Source organism: Parasteatoda tepidariorum, chromosome 10, assembly GCF_982258835.1.
Source record: "Parasteatoda tepidariorum strain Cologne lab strain chromosome 10, Ptep-v5.0, whole genome shotgun sequence".
NCBI classification, from domain to species: domain Eukaryota; kingdom Metazoa; phylum Arthropoda; class Arachnida; order Araneae; family Theridiidae; genus Parasteatoda; species Parasteatoda tepidariorum.
This window is the reverse complement of record NC_141764.1, coordinates 42,365,142-42,385,202: the sequence shown is the minus strand read 5'-3', so window position 1 is coordinate 42,385,202 and position 20,061 is coordinate 42,365,142. Positions and strand designations below refer to the sequence as shown.

The 20,061-nt window shown below is 27.9% G+C and overlaps 1 protein-coding gene across 1 annotated transcript in view; it reads left to right on the top strand.

The window, feature by feature from the left end:
* LOC107441526 (cell adhesion molecule Dscam1) overlaps nucleotides 1-20,061 on the top strand; it is a 417,585-nt gene that overhangs the window by 348,761 nt on the left and 48,763 nt on the right. Inside the window, 1 exon segment of the mRNA XM_087153704.1 lies at nucleotides 12,420-12,652. Coding sequence (XP_087009830.1) covers nucleotides 12,420-12,652 — 233 coding nt within the window.

The window sequence follows — 20,061 nt, the reverse complement described above, 5'->3', positions numbered from 1 at the left end:
CTGATGATAAGGGCCGATACATGCTTGTAATTATACGGCTAAAGCTAAGTCGTTAAGTTTTAAAATGTTCAGTGTAAAAACGGTGGTGTAATATCTCTCCAAATATAATGTTAAACAAGCCAGGAAATTGTGCGGAATAAAATTTTATTCTGAATTAACACCAAATCGAGTGTCCATACACGATTTAAGGGGTGTAATGTAAATCTAAATGTTTATAACACAATTAACTTTCACCAAATTCTCACTCATTTACACAAAACAAGAATTATTTTTCTCTGAAAAAATTCCCATGTGTTGGTGCACTTTTTATAGCCAGAAGTTATTAGTTGCAATGGAGAATTAGTCGGCGAAATACTATTGTTGTTAGTGTGATTTAATTTAATGATTTAGTATTCGTAGTTAATATAAATATGCATGTGCTTGATTGTGTAATAAAGATTATTATATTTTTAAACTGTGAAGTGTATTAAGTTTTATTTTAACTCGTATAATTTCTATTTAGCTTGAAATTACGAACTAGAAATTACGAAGGTAGGTTGAAAAGTGTACTGGGAGCGTGGTGGAATAAATAAATAAGAGTTGATAATTAGTTGAAGAATAACTAACTATTAAACTTGTAGTAAAAAAAACTACACGAGCTTCCCTGCAGCCTACATAAATGCAAGAAAAAAATTGTCGTTCTTATAGGGTCATTTTTATTTATAAACTCAACGCAGAGCTATAATGACTTAAAGTATAGAGTGTTAGCCTTCCAATGAGGCAGAACCGGGTTCAAATCCTAGCAATGGCTGACGGATATGAGTTCCGTATCCGGCGCACACCGATGTTAAATATTCTCAGTGTTAGACGGATTATAGGACCAGGCTAACCATGGGGTTTTCCTCGTTAGTTCCATCAAAAAGTCCTACATAAAAGCAAATGTCTCCCTATACTTGATCCAGGAGTTTCCTTGTCTTCTGGATTGGGTTCAAAATTACAAGACTACGGAGTTGGAACATTAGTAGTCGTTAACCCAAGATTGGACCAGCTGCTCAACGATGCCTATAAAGTAAAATAAAATATTGTTTTATAAATATTTCAAATAAATATTGCAAATTATCATGAATTTTCAAATAATGACTATTTATTCTATGTTTCAGTTAATTTCATTTATTTCTCTTGAGATAATTATTTATTAACTCACGTTTAAGTTCATGTTGAAAGTAACAAAAAGAGTGAGATATTAGATTTTACGAGATAAAAACCTTATTATTTACTCTGAAATGTAAGGCAGATTCAAGCGAGATAAAAATACGCTTCCAATCTGAGCTGATGTTATGATATTTACCGTACTATATTGATAAGGAATAAAATTACTTCTCATTTATTCTCGAATTGTGCAAACATTCGGTGTTCCTAAGTTTTTTTCAAGCATTTGATTAGTTTTAACTTTAAAACATTAACGAATTTCTGTAAAATAAATTTATAATAATTATATATTTGATCTTTGTGTTTTTGAATCCTCTAAGTCTTTTTTTTAACAATCGAAATATTTATTATTTTAATTTATTTCACATTAACTAAGAGTTTGGAGAAACAGTAATAATAAATTTCAAATGTTACATTTATTAAAATTCGGCTTTGTGAATACAAATTTTTATTTGTTTCATGAACTTAGCTGCATTTTTCGGAAAGTGAAGGGGTTTTATATACGAAAATTAGGCTTAAATAGGTATAAAGCAAAAAGAAAATAAGTAAAATTCCCAATTAGCTAAAACAGAATATTTGAATATAAAAAAAATAAACTCTTCGTAGTTCAGAAAGTTCGAAGTTAAGAAAGCTGTAGTTTCGCGAATACTATTTTTATTTAAGTTAATTTGTGTTAAATGCTATGAGAATACTTAATACCTTTATTTTTTAGTTCCCGTTTCTTTCTTGCTATCTTGTATACTTTTCATTTTCGAAACTAAATGTCACTTAAGAAGCGGAATGTTCATTTTGAGTTTAAAATTTGTTAAATTAATGGAATTTTCTTTATTTAACTAATACACATAGATGTGGCAAAAAATTTTATTCTCCATTCTTCATTTCTTTTGAAACTTTTACTTCACAATATTAAATTAAAGAGAATTTAAATAATAGCATTTACTGGATAAAACATATTTGTTCTTGTTTTAAAACTTTCCTTACCTTCCAATTATGAATATAATTAGGTTTAAATTTATGTAATATTTTTTAATATTTTATACTAAGAAAAATAATTTAACTCTTAGTTTACTCTATTCTAAAATAATCGAGTTATTGCAATCCTTTTTGATATTGAACTTCGAAAGATGTTTGATTTTTTTTTAGCAAAACCAAGGTTAAAAATTATGTTTAATGACGTTTTTTGAAACTTGTCAAGAATTAAAAGCTAAAAAGGTACCCAAGGTACAATTTTTTTACACCAGAAAATATATATATTTTTTTTGTTTCGAAATAATTACCCAGGTAACAATTATCAATAAATAGAATTTTTATCTTACATGCGTTGTTGATTTCGATTCGTCTTCTGGTTGTAGCTTAATAGCTTTAATTTAAGGCTCGTGTTTAAAAAAAAGGCTAAAAAAAAAACTGAAATTTCAAATCAAATTAAAAACTTTACGTATTTAGAGAAAATTCTTTTATTTTTTTAAACAAATTTTTTTCACTAAACTACTACTTTCAATAATTATGCCGACGAAACTAAAGCAAAATATTTAGAACACTTTATTCATATAATTGCAAACTAAAATTCCATTTAATGAGCGAGTGATATTTTAATAAATTAATATATTTCTGGTAGTGTCTACTTATGAATATGCTATAAAGTGTGTTTAAGTTATAATGTTAACGAATAACATCATTCGTAAAATATTTTAACTTCAGCACAAAAAATTCCTTAAAAATGAAAAGTATTTCTACTCATTTTAGGCAGCATTACGTAGAATCACGACAAAATCTCAAAGAATAAAAATAAAAAACAGTTCCAAAAAATTATTGAAATTGCAATATTTGGCAAAATGCTTGGATACTTTCAGTACCATAATAACGAGTGATATGGAATACTTTCCGCCAAGACTGTTTTCGATTATTCATGTGGTGTAAAGTAAAAATCGTCAGTTCAATCATTTTGGCTAGAAATTTCATGGTCCTTTAGTTATATGTGAGCAATCCCTCAATAGTGGTTTTGTGGGCAGAGGTTATTTCAATCTCTTTGTAAACAAACTGCACACTTTGAAAAAAGAATTTTAGGATTTGGAATCGATATACCACATACTAAGCGGTGCATTTTTCACCGCCTAAAGCGCTTCATATCACACTTTCTACGATTGAGAAAAAAAAGGAAAAATATCGCCAAAAAATGCGGAATTGGTAGAAAAAGAACCCTTGAAGGCATTCTGAGTTTTTAAGGATAGAAGAATCTTTATATGGATATTAAAAGAGATCGCGTCTTTCCATCTACTAGATTCTTTTTTTGAAAAATGACATATGAATTTTAATGTTCATAGGAAAATAGTTTTTCCGTATAAATATTTCATATCTTTAAGATTATTTGAATTTCAGAACAAGGGTAAAGTGCAGAAAAATAGAAAAAAAACAATAATCTGTTGCCGTAGGTTAGGATAGTCTCTTCCACTTTGCATGATGGTAAATTTTATATTCCAGATGACGTTATACTTTGACAACAATATCGTTCGAAAAGTTTCCAGTTTTGTATTCAAATTTGATGTTTCGTTTAAATTGCTTGAAAACATCGTTTTTTTATGATAATATTTTTATGAAAGTCCTCTTTATGAACTGTATTATTTTGTTGTCATAGCCACTGAATATTTCTGCTATATTCAAGCTCTGTCTACCTGTGATGGGCACTTTTTTCTTGAAATCATATACTAGACTAACGTAATATTTTTTAAGGTTTTAGCTAGATGACAGGCATTTTTTAAAATGAATAAAATATGAAACAAATATTTGTGAAGAAACAATATTTTTTTATGGGAATATGTGAAATGTTAGGTACTTTTTTTGTAAAATTTATTATCTTCTTGTTGTAAAAAAATTTATCTGGAAAAAATCTAGCTGATAAAGAAGGTTTTATGTATGTTGTAGCATTATTTCGCTCTTAACTATAAAGAGAGAATAGGAAAACTGATGAGAGAATAGTTTGCTGGAGTAGATAATAATGAGAATTCATCAGAGTAATAAAAATTAGCAATAAGTTTTAGCTTTTCTCTTGCTTAAGAACCGTGTTATTTTGCTGCTATATTCATATGTTTCTGCTCTATTCAAGCTCTATGTATTTCTGAAACATGTTCTTCGCAAGAAAAGCGTAATCTATTATAACGTAATATTTCTTAAAGGTTTCAGTTAATGTTCCCTATTCTCTAAACAGAATGTAGGTCTTGTATTAAATATCTATAAATAAGGATTTTTTTGTGAACGCGTAAAATTTGAAATGACATTTTTCATGAAATCAATTTATAAGAGGTTATTATTAATCAATCAAAACTATTAGATTTAGTTAAAATGAAAGACGTGTAAGCAAAATGTAGCAAACCTAGCTTACGAGTGAGGTGTTTTTTTTTGACTTAGTGCACATAGAGTTGCATTTAAAATATTAGTATAACTGTGCAAAATTTTGTTTGTCATGAGATTTGTTTAATTAAATAAGTAAATGGAGGGATGTATCATTCGATTCCACTGGGAATATAATTAGTGAAGTTGTTTGATCTGTTAATGTGTCACACAAATTGTTCAACGCATCTAAATTAGACGAATAGATATAGAAACCTAGGGTCAGAATTCCATTAGAAATTTAAATGCTTGCGAATGGAAATGAAATTGTTCCCAAACCAGCAAAATTTGCTGCAGTTAGTTGATGAAAATCACCGCAATAGTATAATATAATAATTCTTAACATCGAAAATAAAATTTAAAAAGAACAAACGTATGTAAGGGACATTTAAAGGTTTTTTGTTTATTCAAAGTGTTAGCTCAAGCAATTCATCTTGTATGTCATAAAGGTTAAAATAAATGAAACTACATAAAATTTAAAGAAATTTGTTCAAATGATTTGTGACTATTCTATTATCTCGAAGTATTTTATCAAAAGCAGCAATATACTAAGATTTGGCAAACCCAAAATTGAAGAACGCCCATGACGAGAATTTTATATCATTTCTTATAACTTTAGTTTTCCGTGGAAAATGTTAACAATAAACAACGGAAATCGTTCACAATAAGTGTTAAAAATATAAAACGAGTAAAAATTTTGCAATTTTTCTCATTTCTACAGCTTTAAGAACTCTTCTTTTGAGAGCGATTCCATCTTGCACAACTTTACTTTAAATATTTACATTTACTTTAAATATTTCCATGCGAGTCAGTTAAACGCTACCTGAGGTTCACTTATCTCAACTTTAATTTATTTATAAAGTTAAAAAGTGAAGTGTTATGACTTTATTATTTATGTTTTTACTTCTAATTTAAGAAAATTTAATATAAATTTTACATAAAGTTCATTATGCTGTTTTTTGTAATGTTGTGAAAATCGGTAGGCTAGATTGTTGCTACATTAATAGTTAAATTTCAAATAATAAGGCAATAAAACCAAAAGTATTATATTTTTAGAAAATTACTAACTGTCAAAAAATAACTAAGCAATTTTTTGAGTACGTAAAAGTGAGTTCACTTGATGATTCACTTGATTTTTTTTTATTATCAATTAACTAAGAAACTTTTATTACGTGTAATGAAATAAAAGTACATTTTGTATATACGCATAATTTTTAAAAGTTTTAATTTCCGAGCCTTAAATCTTAATTAAACTAGCTACTTGTCAATTATTTTGCAGAATGTAGAAGTAGAATGCCTATTTTAGTAATTTTATGAATTAAGTGCCTGAAATAGAAATTTTAAACGTGCTCTTCAAGAACACGAAACTTAATACTTTCATCAGCGACTACTTGCACTTTTAAATTAATTATCTTCATTAAACGATAAAAGTCTGCTACATTTTGCTAAATGAGAATAAATACACTATTTTAACATAACTCTTAAAGTTTAATAAATGTTTGCTGTTAAATATGTCTGATGAAAATTAATACAAATAAATTCCGGTTATGACGGTTTGTGCCGTGTTTTGGATAACTCATTTTTGTTTATTTTTTGAAACCAATTAACTTACAAGTTTATTAAGCCACGTTAATTATATAATATTAGTTTACTTAAATTTAAGGATTTGTTATATAAACGTATCATAGGGGCTCAAATAAAAAAAACAGAAAGAAAAGAGCATAATTAATTATGTGGGCGCTAAACAAGGCGATGAACTTCCACCCATTGACCTGCTTGCTTTCTTTTTCATTAAGACTTCATTGATCTGGATGCTAAATGCAAAGTTTGGGCGAGTATTATGAAATGAGAGTGAATATTACTAAAAATATCAATAAAATGCTGAAAATTGTTTAAAATAGTCTGCAGAATAATAATAATACAATATACAAATACGAGATATAAAATATCCATACAGTTGCCGTACTGCATGTTGATAATTTTATTGGTAAAAAAGATAATTATGGGAATTAAACTTAAATATGCGGTGTTCAAACGATACATTTGGTATTTTTTCCGTTGATATCGCAATGGTTTACTGGAAATTCTGGTTTTCAAATTTATAATTCTTATTAAAACACAGTTAGTAAAAAGTTCAATACTAAAAAGTAAATTTATCCAAATAAATAGTTTTTATGACCTCTAAGGTATCAAATCATATTTTATTGTTAATTTACCATAATCATTACCAAAAGGCGCATCCTTAAAAGTTACCGATCATTTTTGTGTTTCCATAGAGAAAAATCACGAGTAAAAGTTACCATATTCTAGTAGCTCAGACTACGCTTTTTTTTCCATGCATATAATATCAGAGTAAACAAGCTCTCTTAAACAATTGGGAACTGTGTCTGCTATGTGGATAATGAGTTTTTGTTTAGAAGTAAATCCGATTAACATAACAATTGATTAATTAACGTTGCAAATTGTCGAAAGAAAGTCGAGTTAAATTTAACGTTGTGTTATAAATCATAGGAGCTTAGATAAAAATAAAAAGAAAAATGTATGATTAATTTTCCCGACGCTAAATCAAACCAGAAACTTCCGCCCATCGACTTGTTTGCGTTTTTTTTTTTTTATCATCAGGATTTCATTGATTCGGGACGTTAAAAGAAAAAAAGGAGAAACTTTCAGTCGGCGGTCTAGTTGACACTTGATCAATGCTGAACTTAATTTCTTTTTTTTTTCCCTCTCTTTTTATCGACATAAAATTGGAGAAAGAATAACACAGATGTAAGTTTTCTTTTTTGCTTTTTAATTTCTTTTCCCTGTTCTAGAATTGACTTTTGTAAGGAACAAATGAAAGAATGAAAAAAAAATGACTACCAAATCTTGGGGAAACAATCATATTTTTTCGCTTTTTTTTAAACGAGTCATTTAAAGATTTACCGTCATTTTCTATGAATGTTACGTTCATTTTTTCTATTTTATTTTTAAAAAAAAACTTTCTCCTTAATTAAAAGATAAAAAAAACCTATTACACAGCAATCGCCAGAAAAGTTTCCAGCTTTATTCTTTATTTTTTTATAATGTTAGCTTAAGTACACCAATTGCAAAGTAATGACTTTAAGTTAGAATGTTTTATGTAGATTTTATATTTTGGTCTTATTAGAAATGTTTCGAAACAGAGTTCATTAAATTCTAGCGCAAAATAGGTAATACCAGAAAGATTGTATTTATTTCGAAATAAAAGCACCGTAAGTTCTTTTATGTTTATTTTGTCACTTTTGAATAGTTTTTTTTCCTCAAATCAATGGTCTTGGTATTTTCGGTTTTAAGTAAATAACGAAATATAAAACCACCGAGTAATTTCCAAGTATAATTATTTCCTTTTATTTGCCAAGGAGGATTTTTTTTTTTAAGTTGAATTATTTTTTTTTTTATCTACTCTTATTTTTTTATTTAAATATTTCAGCTTTTGTACCGTACATAAGATGAATTTTACTGACATTATTAATTATATTGCAAAGAATTTATATTTTTATTTCTTACTTATTTTTACTTGAAAGAAATTATTCTACTTTCGTATCGCATATAATTTAAAAACTTTTAAGTTTTATTTATTTTATTGTTAATAATCTATTCCTTTATTATGATTTTTTTTAATATCTCCGCTAAACAGAAATCATCAAAAAACTTATAACAAATACGTTGCTTTATTAAAGGATTAAATAATGTTCTAAAGAGCTGTATATTATAATATATACATTAATTAAGTAATTATTGAGAATTTCGTGAAAACAGTCCTTCTTAAGCTTAACGCAAATTATTTTGAACACTTGACGCTTTGTAGAACGTGGAAAAAAATGCTTAAACACCAGCGGTCTTCAAAATAATGTAAATTTTTAATACTTAATTTTCAAGTTAGCAGAATCGTTTCTCACAGCTTTTTCAATCAATCACACAAAATAGTATATTAGGAAGACAATGTTTAAAAATTTTATAGTTTACTCAATTTCTGCTCCTTCTCTATCTTAAGAAAAAAAAACTTTACTGGGAATTTTACAAGACGTAAACATTTCTTTTTCCAACCATTTTTTTTTTTTGTACTCGGATTGCTCAGTTGATCTCAATTTTATTTTTGTTTCATGTTGTTGCATTTACGTAAAAATGAGATAATTAATGTATTTTCAAATGTATACATGCCTTCTACGAATTGTATATTGATTGGTAATGTATTTTTAAATGTATACATACCTACTAAGAAGTGTTTACATCGTATTTGTGATATGACGGAGTCCAGTCTTTCCTGTTTAATGCATTGCTCTATTGAATTTGGCATGATGGGTCATCAAGGAATTTAAACATCTTAGTTTCAGATAACAAATAAGTGCTTCGGCACATAGTGCACCTCAAAAGCAGAACAACGGATGCCATTTGAAAATGAATTTTACGCCATCAAAAAGAATTAATTATGTTAATAAATCAGTCAAAAGATGATGTAAATTAATATAAAACAAATAGAAATCAATACAATCAAATCTTCCACCGGAAGTTGAAATAACCTTTGCAAATACTGCCCCTACCGTTGAGAACACGGAACGCGGTAGAGAATAAAGTCAAAAATACTACAAGATTTATGTCAAAAACTTACTGAATGAGGAAAGAATTTTTATTAGCAAAACATTGCGCAATTTCTTTTTTTAAAGGTTTGTACACCATTGTTTCGAAATACCTTTTTTAACTAGGATTATGTATTTGTTTTAAAAAATTGCATTCTGAAATTTTGTCACAGCATTATAGGAAAATTTGAACACTTACCATAATTGTCTCTTTATTATTGAGTTTTTGATGAATTGAGTTCCTGGATTTTTACTAACTTATGATATATTTCTAATCTTTCCTAAACCGGATCATAAAAAGTCTTCTTGCGTTTAAGGATTTAATACATTTGCATTTGTTCTTTATAATTTCCAATTATTGCGCCCTCTTATGGTGCGAACTGAACTAACTTAATATTGAGTTTTAATTATTATTATATATTTTTTTTAACAAATTTTTTCTACTTTTCGATGAAATTTCAAATTGTTCAGTTACTGTTTAAATTAAAATATGTTTAAAATTAATATTGATATGAATACCTTATATTTATAAGCTAAATTTAAAATACAATTAAATACTTCATATTATAATCTATACATTTGAAGCTCTAGAATAGGTGAATTTGTAAATGTTTTCAATTAATCTTTGAAAAAAAGGTAAATTGATACTTTACGTATCTATCCCTTTGAAAATTATAAAATATTTCAGTTTATCTTTAGTTTGTCTTAGTTGTGTTTTCTTACTTAAAAATCTTACACTTTCCTGATATTTATTTTATTATCATGTACCAATTTTTACAAGGATGACTTCAACATTTACCGATTATTGACTAAAACTATTTTACATAACCTGTTTTTTGTTGTTAGGCCTAACAGTGTATTTATTAGATTTACTTTTTTATTGCCCTTCTATAGAAAACTTAAGCAACAAGAAGCATTCTGAAAATACGCCTTTATGCATATCCAATAAGCTCTTCCTAAATTTCCTTTTTTTATGTGTATTTTTCTTGTTATATACATAAAGAATAAATACTCTATCCCACTATTCTGAAAGATGCCATGCAAGACACATGTTCCTATGGTGTTGTTTTCTCCCTCCATGTACGTGATAAAGAGATGTTACATGTATCTATTTCCCATTAAGGCAGAACGGTCGAATTTATGACATGGATCTAAGATGTAAGAAACAGATGTTTAGAGGGAGTTGCTTTCATGCATTATGATTTGAGGCACAGATTGCTTAGGTTAACCCAGTAAAGAGGATTTAAGAAAATGTAGTTAAATCGAACATATTATGAGATGCATAAATTTTTATTTTGTACACACAATATCAATTTATTTATTTATTTTAAATTATATTTATCAAGTATATACATTTTGTGGAATTGTTAATAGTGCACATTGAAAATTAATAAATTACACATTTTATACAATAAGAATCAATTCTAATATAATAAAAAGACGTTCTTGTAAGATAGAAATGAATGAATTTCATTCAGGGACTACACTGAGGAAATAAAGTATTGTTAAAGCTACTAGAATATTGCATGATTTACTGTATTTCTGGCTTTATTGGAATACCAAATAGTTTGGAAGTTTTTACCGAATCGTTTTTGGTAATGAATTTGGTAAAATTAACAGTAAAATATGGATTTATAATAAGTGATAAATATTGGTAAATGTAGTAAAATTTGTTAATTTTCCACGATGTATTATATTTTTGCATAAAAACAATTTATTTAGTTGCAGTTGCTTTTCGGTTTCGTACTTTTTACTCTATGTGCGGTAATGAGATCTAGAATTTTGAGAACTAAAATTTCTCGAAACCGTTACCATATTAAAAGAAAAATTACTAAATGAATAGCTTAGAAACAGCATGTTTTTTTTTTACCAGAATTGGGTACTTGCACTTCAAGAAAAAGATCACTGATATCCAGGCATGTGACCTATGATGTCTGCGTCATCTGATATTTTATAAGCAAAATGACGTGTTAAATTTAAGCTAAGTTTCTCTGCGTAAGTTAGAATGTCAATTGATGTGAAGTTAATTACAGTGCCGTGTCACACATCAAGAATAGTGAATATAGTGAAATAATTTTTGTTTCAGATGTATTAAATAAAAATAAAATAAAATAAGGAGTAAAAAAATTAAATAAGGGGTAAAGAAATAAAATAAGGAGTAAAAAAAATAGAATAAGGAATAAAAAAAAATATTCCATTAGTATGGCTGTTTTGAATTTCTCAATTAAATTATTATTCTATTGAATAGAAGTTTATGATAGAAATAAATTGTATCGATATGAAACAGAATATACATAGTAAAAAAATGGGTAAATGGTTGGAGTTTCTGTTACACGAAAAATGATGGCAACTGATACCGATGAAAAATGATACCGAATCGGTGTTCCACTACACAGAACCCGGTGCCCCACTACACTCCCAAGCATAGTTTCTGGTGCTATGAAATACCTGAAAAATTCTTTTATAATTTTATATTTATTCTGGAATATTTTTTATACTACTTGGAGGAAAGAAGCTTCTTTCTGCCACCAACCGTGTTTTTTTCCTTGGTAACGTTAAAATGTATTACTGTAATATATATACAAACATAAAAATTAATAAACAGTATAAAATTAGAGCCAGTATCAGTATAATCGAGACAATATAAAATAAGAATCAGTAATATAGGTTGTATATATACATTAATTCTTTAAATAAAATGAACATGTAAATCAAAATACGCATATCAAAGAAAATATAAAGACGAATTTGAACTTGACTTAACATATAGTGACGGACGGAAATTATACATTAAAAAATTAAATAATATAGATTACAGGGACTTGAAAATGCTGATGTAAATACTCTTATTACATAACTAAAAAAGTACATCCTAATTTCAACGGCGATCTTTAACTTTTGCAGATTAAAAGCAACATTGAAGACAGCAGCAAACAACTCGTTTGTGAACAATTGCAGACGAAACCAACATGCGCCATCATTGGAGTTCACGGAAGTTGAAATATTTAACTTATGTTGTAATAGTTAAAGATCTTTATGCAAACTTTTTGCATTTGCGGTTTTAGAACTTACACCCTTTAAATTGCATTAGGTTAACACGATTTTGTGTTGACTTGAAGAAAAAAATTGTTTCTGTAAACAACTTGTAAGATTGCTCAACATAAAATATTACATCACATGTTTTACAGTGTAAGCATGTAGTTGCAAAATGAACCTGCAACATTCTAACTCAACATATTTTTTGTGTAGATTCAGCAAGCTCAGGTGGAAAAGGTGAAAATCTTTCAATGAGTTCATATGGTAAAGTAAAACGAAGTGATCCATCAGACGATAGCCAAAGAGAGCCTTTATATTATCCAACCCCATATGCCACAACGCAGTTATCAACTTACAGCGAATCTCCCAACACTTCACACTGTAACACGTTACGAAGGCATGATGGAAAAGGGCATGAATATGACATTCCACATAGACATGCACAGGTTTGTTCTCTTTCCATTCATAAATATGTTCTAAAATCATTAAGACATTAAATATAACCATGCAGTGTAATAAATATATTAACATTTGCGCACGCTTAAATGTTCCAGATCAAATTACGGTAAAAGAAGTACACTCTGGATGCATCATTTCATTAAATCTGTAAAATCCATTTTTACCGTAAAATTTATTTAAATTCAGTGATTTTACAGGAAATTTAACTGTAAAAATTACTGTACATCCAATTTTTAATGCCTATAATTTCACGATAAAAATATCTTTTACGGTAAAAAATAGTGTCACCCTGACTACCGGTATTTATTACTGTATAATTTTTTTTCAAATTTTCAATTAATTTAAATTTAATTTAAGTTTAATTATTTAATTAATTTAAATTTTTTTGGTTTGAAATAAACTTACATTGCTTAATAAATTATGATTATGCTAGGATCATTAACTCTTGTAAAAATAAAGTTGTGAGTTGTTGTTTGAGATTGGGGCCTTGAAGATAAAATCCATTTTAATAACATATTTATAAAAACTGATATTTTTCAGGTATATTCTCTAATTAACATCAATATTTAAGAAAGAATTGAGATATTTATTATTAATATCACAGATTCGATATTTTGTTATTTTTCAAATAAATCAAGATTTTTGGTTAAATAAATAAGTTAAATAGGTTAAATAAAATTATACGATATTTTGATCACAAAATAATAATGACATGTAGGATGCAGCAGAACTGGCTGTTCTTCTTTTTTTTAAATGGCCACACATTATGGTATAGAAAAATTGAAAACTTATACTATAAGCACACTCAAACATGACATTTAATTATCAAAAATCAAAAGCTTTTCATTGATACACTCTCAGAAATAAAACGCTTCTTTTTGACGATTCGTCAATCCTTGAGCACTATTTCGTTAATTTTGAGAATCATTTCGTCCCGAAATCACTTGAATTGTGACGAAATGCGAATTCTCAAATTTATGACGAAAATGTTTCTTCAACTTGGAACTTAACTGTAGTGCATTGTGGGAGATTCTTAACTAGAATGACAAAACTAAAATAAAGACTAGACATTCGAGGATAAAGTGAAAACATGTATAGTGGTCGAGAAGTTGGCTTTGTAGCAAGTAGAACCCTGGTTCAAATTCCGCTTTGAGCAAAGGTGTAATTTATTTCGCTGTTCTATTTCTCCTTGTGCTCTTACAGATACATGTTGCCCATGTAAAATTGTTTATTCGAAAAATTGGATAGATTAGGACGAAAAATTTGCTGACGAATTATATTGATGACGAAAATGATTTTTAATTTTGACGAAATCGTCACTTAGACGAAATTTTTGTTTGGAGCATATATCACGAAACAGTTTCGTCAAAAACGCGGACAGTTTCGTGATATTTGAGTAGCTATTTTTTGCAGTGTAATGGTGACAAAAGATAACTTTATTTCGAATTGATGCTTTCCTGTTAACACTTTTCGAACTTTCGTAACTTTTTCAATTCTCTTTTAATTCCGCTTTCAACCCCTTCAACTAATTTGCATCAGAATGAGCTGAATAACTGGTATAGTTTATTTCAAAATTCCGTAGAGTAGAAAAGATGCATCGCGGAGAAAAAAAGATGTTTATAAAGAAAATTATAAAATCTGTTCATACTTTCCGGTCACGCATCAAATTTGAAATTTATAAGTGCGGACGAAATTAAATATTATTCTTCAGTTTTTTGTTACCACTTAAAATTGTACAATATACATGCTATAGTTTCTTATCTTATATATTAAAATAAAGAACGAAGTTGAAATGTCATTAATATTTAAAAGCATACTAGTCGTTTGATGTGCTTAAAAATCACACGACACCCCACTTTTTTTATGTCTTTTGCTTTTTACTACAGTGGCTTATCAATTATCACAGAAGATAATTAATGGTCAAAGTTTTGAATGTCCCACAGCTGGGACCCCAGAAAATATCCGTCAGAGAAAAGTATCGTAGCGCTAATAATTCTTCGGGTGCATTTTTCAAGAAAAATACAAACTCTCAAATGAAACAAATAGCAAACGTGACAATTTTTCTAAAGAAACCAGAACACTAAAGGAAAAAATATAATTCTTGTTAAAAAATCATGTATCTCTACAACCTCTAACTACAGAATTGTTTATAGAATAGCAATTTATTATAATTCTCATGAATTCGTGCAATACAATTGCTTTCAATGCATAGAGTCTTGTCTTGTTATAAGAGATAGTAGAAACTATTCTACTATCGCATTTTAAAGCAGAATACTTTCTTTTTTGAGTCTTCCGTTTAAAATTTGACACATTTCTCAATCTTAGGAAACTTTTTGATGCATAATATATTAAATTAAAAAAAAATAGTAATATTAATGTTGATTAATCGATATTAAAAATGAATGCAATGATCGAGGATTCTCTAGAAACAAAAATAACGTTATTCTCGTTTCCATTAGCAATCTGGATTGGGTATAACATGAAATATAGCCAGAAAAATATTCAGTTTAATCAGAATTATTGAAATTTAATTTAGGTGTTATGAAGGCTCTTATATATTTTCGTTACTATCGTTGTTTTGCTCTTAAAATTCTTGTGTACCCAAGTTATTGAATACATTTACTAGCATTCGCTAACACTGTAAGCTTCAGTAAATTTTCTTTCTGATTAAAGTTCACAATTTAAACACATTCATATTTTTAATGAAATCGTCAAAAACAACGATGTTTGCATTACTTGAAAATGATACTAGTCATCAGTAAAATGTTTCTTTTTATGCTGAAATACGCATGAATAAACATTCCAGGATGAATGTGAATTTTTTATGAAATTCTCAGAAATATTCATTCAAAATTATTTACAATCTGTATCGGCAACAGTTAGACATCTAAATAGCGACAGAGCTATAGTCTGGACATACTAAAAAATACTTGACGAATCAAAATATTTTAACTAGATTCTTCTTAATGAAACGAAACAATCACAATTTATTAGATATTGCAAGTTTGGAGATGAAATCTTAAAATCAAACAGACATTAAAAAATTTAAATTTGCAAAAGCGTCTTGATTCATTTCTCAAAACGCATTCTTCATTCATTTCTAAAAAAAAAAAAATTCTTACAGAAGTGATAACTTAACGCTCACTCAATACGCCGCTATCTAATATGATGACTATTATGTTGGTAAATGACGCGAAACTTGAAAAAAATTGAAGAAATTTCAGTTTCTATGCACATTAATTAATCGGTATGCATTGAAAAAATAATGATAATTTAACATATTTCCTTTTATTAATCCGTAAAAACTAAGCATAAGAGATTATATCGTATGGATTGAACAATTCTAAGCTTTGTTTAAATGTGGTATACGTGAAACATCTTTTTTTCACACAATACCGTTTTGAAACTAAAACCCTCGGTTAATTCGCGTGGACCTATTTTGCAGGTCATTGTGACACAACGAAGATGCTTAATTTTTTCGGAGCTCCATGTTTAAGGTTCAATTCTATAACAGTCTAAAGACATTATGATATTAAGACACGGAACCTTACCTCGTGTCGAGCATTAAAGTGTCGCCTTGAAAAAAGTTTGAATTCTGCAACAAACATAATGACCAAGGAATGAGATAACAAGATGCTCGGTACACCAATGCGTCTTTGCAAAGTACCATATAGCGTGACACCCTTCCTTGACATTTTCTATAATGCTAAACAGTTGCTAAGCAGTATTCTAGTTTGAGAAGTATCATTTGGCTCGGCACCACCCTATATCAAATACAAAAGTGTTTTGATGTTTGCTCAGTTAAAAAACCATATTTTTGATTCAATCCTCTAACATAGTCGAACCAGTACTTTTTTTCGAATTTTGAATCTTAAACTTTTATGAGCATTATACTAAAGAGAGAATTAATAACATACTAATCACGTTTCAGAAATATTCATGCTTTATACGTTTAAAAAAATTGTTTCGTTGCGTTTAAAATAAAATAAAAGAACTGGGAGATAAGTCAGGTAAATAAAGCGGATGTCACAATCCTTCTGAGAATGCTGTTTTATTGTTTCAGAATTTTATGCGTATAATATAGTGTTATCTTGCGAATATATATCTTTTTTTGAGCTTTCATTGACAATGGTATTACATTCTTCAAGATTTTGCAGATTTCCAGATTATTGTTTTTCCAAAAACTTCTAAAATACTTAAGAACATTAAAATTCGCAGTAGTATTTAGACAGTTACTTTCGATAATATTTGCTTCCCTCCTTTCATTTTCCGTTATATAGTTTTACGTATATAATTTACGGTCTGAATTTTAAATTTTATTGTTTTAATGAATAGTTTTATTTAGCTTTAAAACAATAACGTTAAATGATGTTAATATGTTTTAAATTTTTAGGAAAATGTGAAGCATTTTTATCGTAAAATTGGATCATTGTTCTTTATTTCATTCCACAGATCTACAACTCTATTTTAAATTTAAAATCCATATTTTTTCCTTTTATTGAAACAATGATTAATCAAGTTGTTTTTAATCATCCCCTTACCTTACAAGTGACTGATGACCTGAGAATATTTAATTATTTTTGACTTTTCAATTTTAGAGTAAATTAAGGCAAAATAAAAATCAATTACTGTATTTGTATAGTTTCTAACTGCTGAAATATTTAAAAATATGAGTAACTAGCATTTTGATGTTATGCATTTTTAAAATGAAAAAGAAATGCGTCATAACGATGCATTCTAATTCATTTTAAAACTACTTTCTTGTTTAATCTAATAGTTTCAATCACAGAAACATACATACATTTTACCTAATACTAAGAACAATATCTGTATTTTTATTATTTAAACTACATTTGTATAAAAAATAAACAAATTGTAGTGTTCACCTTATAAATGTATAGCCGACTAATAATGGTACAGCTTGTACATGTAAGCCATTCACGATTCTGATAATAACAGACCTCTATAATGTCTTGGTCCTTATGTCAATGAACACGGCTACAGCAATTTGATGAAGAAGTCATTGTGTTCGTTAATGAAATCAAAATGACGCTCGAATTACTACACATTGTTATACGTGCGTTATATATAAATTACTCAGTACGTAGTTTAGGTTATGTAATAGCTGATACTTGGATGAAGGCCTTTAAATTTCAATAGTGCTCTTCAATTGATGTTTGGATAATTATAATAACAATTTAGTTAAATTACATACCATAAATTATTTATTTAACTGAATTATATGTGATTCATCTTTTATAACTAGAAGTGATGTTTTAAGTAACGTCATTGTGTTTCCATTAAATTAAATGCTAGAAGTAAATTTTTCAATACAATGTTATTAGGTTAGTTGTATCATTTTCAACTATTGTTGCAGGAATTTGATAGTCTCATATCATATAGTAGGAAAAATTGCCTATGACAAATGTTTTAGTAATTTAAATTATTTAATTAACTGATCATGAATATTTAGTGTATGCATGCAATCAAAATTGCAAAATCAATTGTAGTTGAACATTGATGTTCGTAACTTCGGAATAGGACCAGCTGCTCAATGCTAGTTATTAAAATAAAGTAAAACAAACTGTTTGTAGAGAATCTACTAAATCCCTTTGTCCAGAAGGTTTAAACTTTTCATATATATATATATATATATATATATATATATATATATATATATATATATATATATATATATATATATATATATATATATATATATATATATATATATATATATATATATATATGATATGATTAATCAGTTTATTCGGAGATAAACAGAAATGCATTGAATATTTTCAGGAACAATATTCCAAAACTAGTTAATCGTTTATTCGTTCTAGAAAAGTATTTTCGACTAATTGATTAATAATATAGAACGATACATATTTTTGGGCAAATAGTATTGGAATTATGTATAACGATAATGGTTTGTTATAAAAATAACGTACAATGGGAATAATATACAAAAGGAAAGCAATTTACATTTAAGTTTTATGCACAGCTAATTTGGTAACTTAATAGCAGCTGAGTACCTTGGCTAACATAACAAAAAAAATTAAATTTGGATAAAACTGTTTTTTAATAAGTTTTGCAAAGCAAACTAAATGTCATCTCAGCAGTAATTCTTTAACTGTAACAGCATCAAATGGTATGTATTTCATAATAATTAGTAATTTTAATGAAGTTAGTTTGAAAAGTTGAAAGATTTTGCTTATTAGTGTAATTAAAAATTACAAAATCTCTAATTAAGTACACATGTGTTCAAAATGTTGAAATTTTTAATTATACTTTAAGGCCTTGAAAATATTATGGCAGTATGTTAGCAAGGTATAAAAAGTATCAATGAGTTTATTTCTTAAAAAAAGTGGCAAAAGAAGAAGATTTAGTTAAACTTGTAATACTTTAGAGCGATATGAAATTTCTATATGTAAGCAAATGTTTAATTTAATATTCCACTACTATGAGCTTTAAACAGCTGTTCTTACCAAGTTTTCATCAAAAAACTTTTTGCCGGCAAACTTTTACTGAGTTAGCATTTAATTTTTAGGTAAGCATTATTCCCTTCCAAAATAAATATAACGCGGCTTCTAATGCACTTTTTTTAACAGCCCTTCATTCGCCAAATTTCTTTTTCGCCATCTTAGCTGCCATCTGTTACACTTAAAGTACGCTTTTTTGTGCATTATCTTGCAACAGTAAAAAACACTGAAGGAAATCTGGAGTTTAAAGAGCATACATGTCTTCTATGTCTCAAAAAATAAACGTCTAAACCAAGAGCGGCAGGTCTGGCGGGTGTAAAAAATCAAATTTCCGGAAAAAGACGCTTCGACGTCAAAAAAGAACATATATCCCTATAAACGTTGTTTATCTTTCCTTTTAACGCGAAGTCTTTCACTTTTAAAAAGAGGGTCGGGCAGCACAATCAATTGGATTAAAGTCTTTCTGGATCACGAGTCCAGGACACCTTCTCTTGCTTGGTGGTCTTGGATGTCATCCAATTTTTTATGACATAAATTTTTGACACCATATTCTATAACGTGAGCTCTTGTGATCAAGTTTATTGCACGGAATATGTTTGAAGAAGGAAGGGTCAGTGGAAACTTTTGAAAGGTTATGTTTTTTGACGATGCTGTGATGTCGTTGTTTTATTCCTTCGATTGCTTGAAAAATAGTAGGTGCATTTAAGATCTGTAAACGAAAGTTATATATATATATATATATATATATATATTTTTGGTTTTGCGCGTTTATAAAGAAAAATATTTATTGATATTCCCAAAAATAGTGATGTTTTTTATTAAAAACAAAAGTAAAGGTAAAGAAAATAATGCTGATAGATATTCTTTAATATTTTTCCTAAGATTTCTGCAAGTAAATTGTTTTAGCGTGG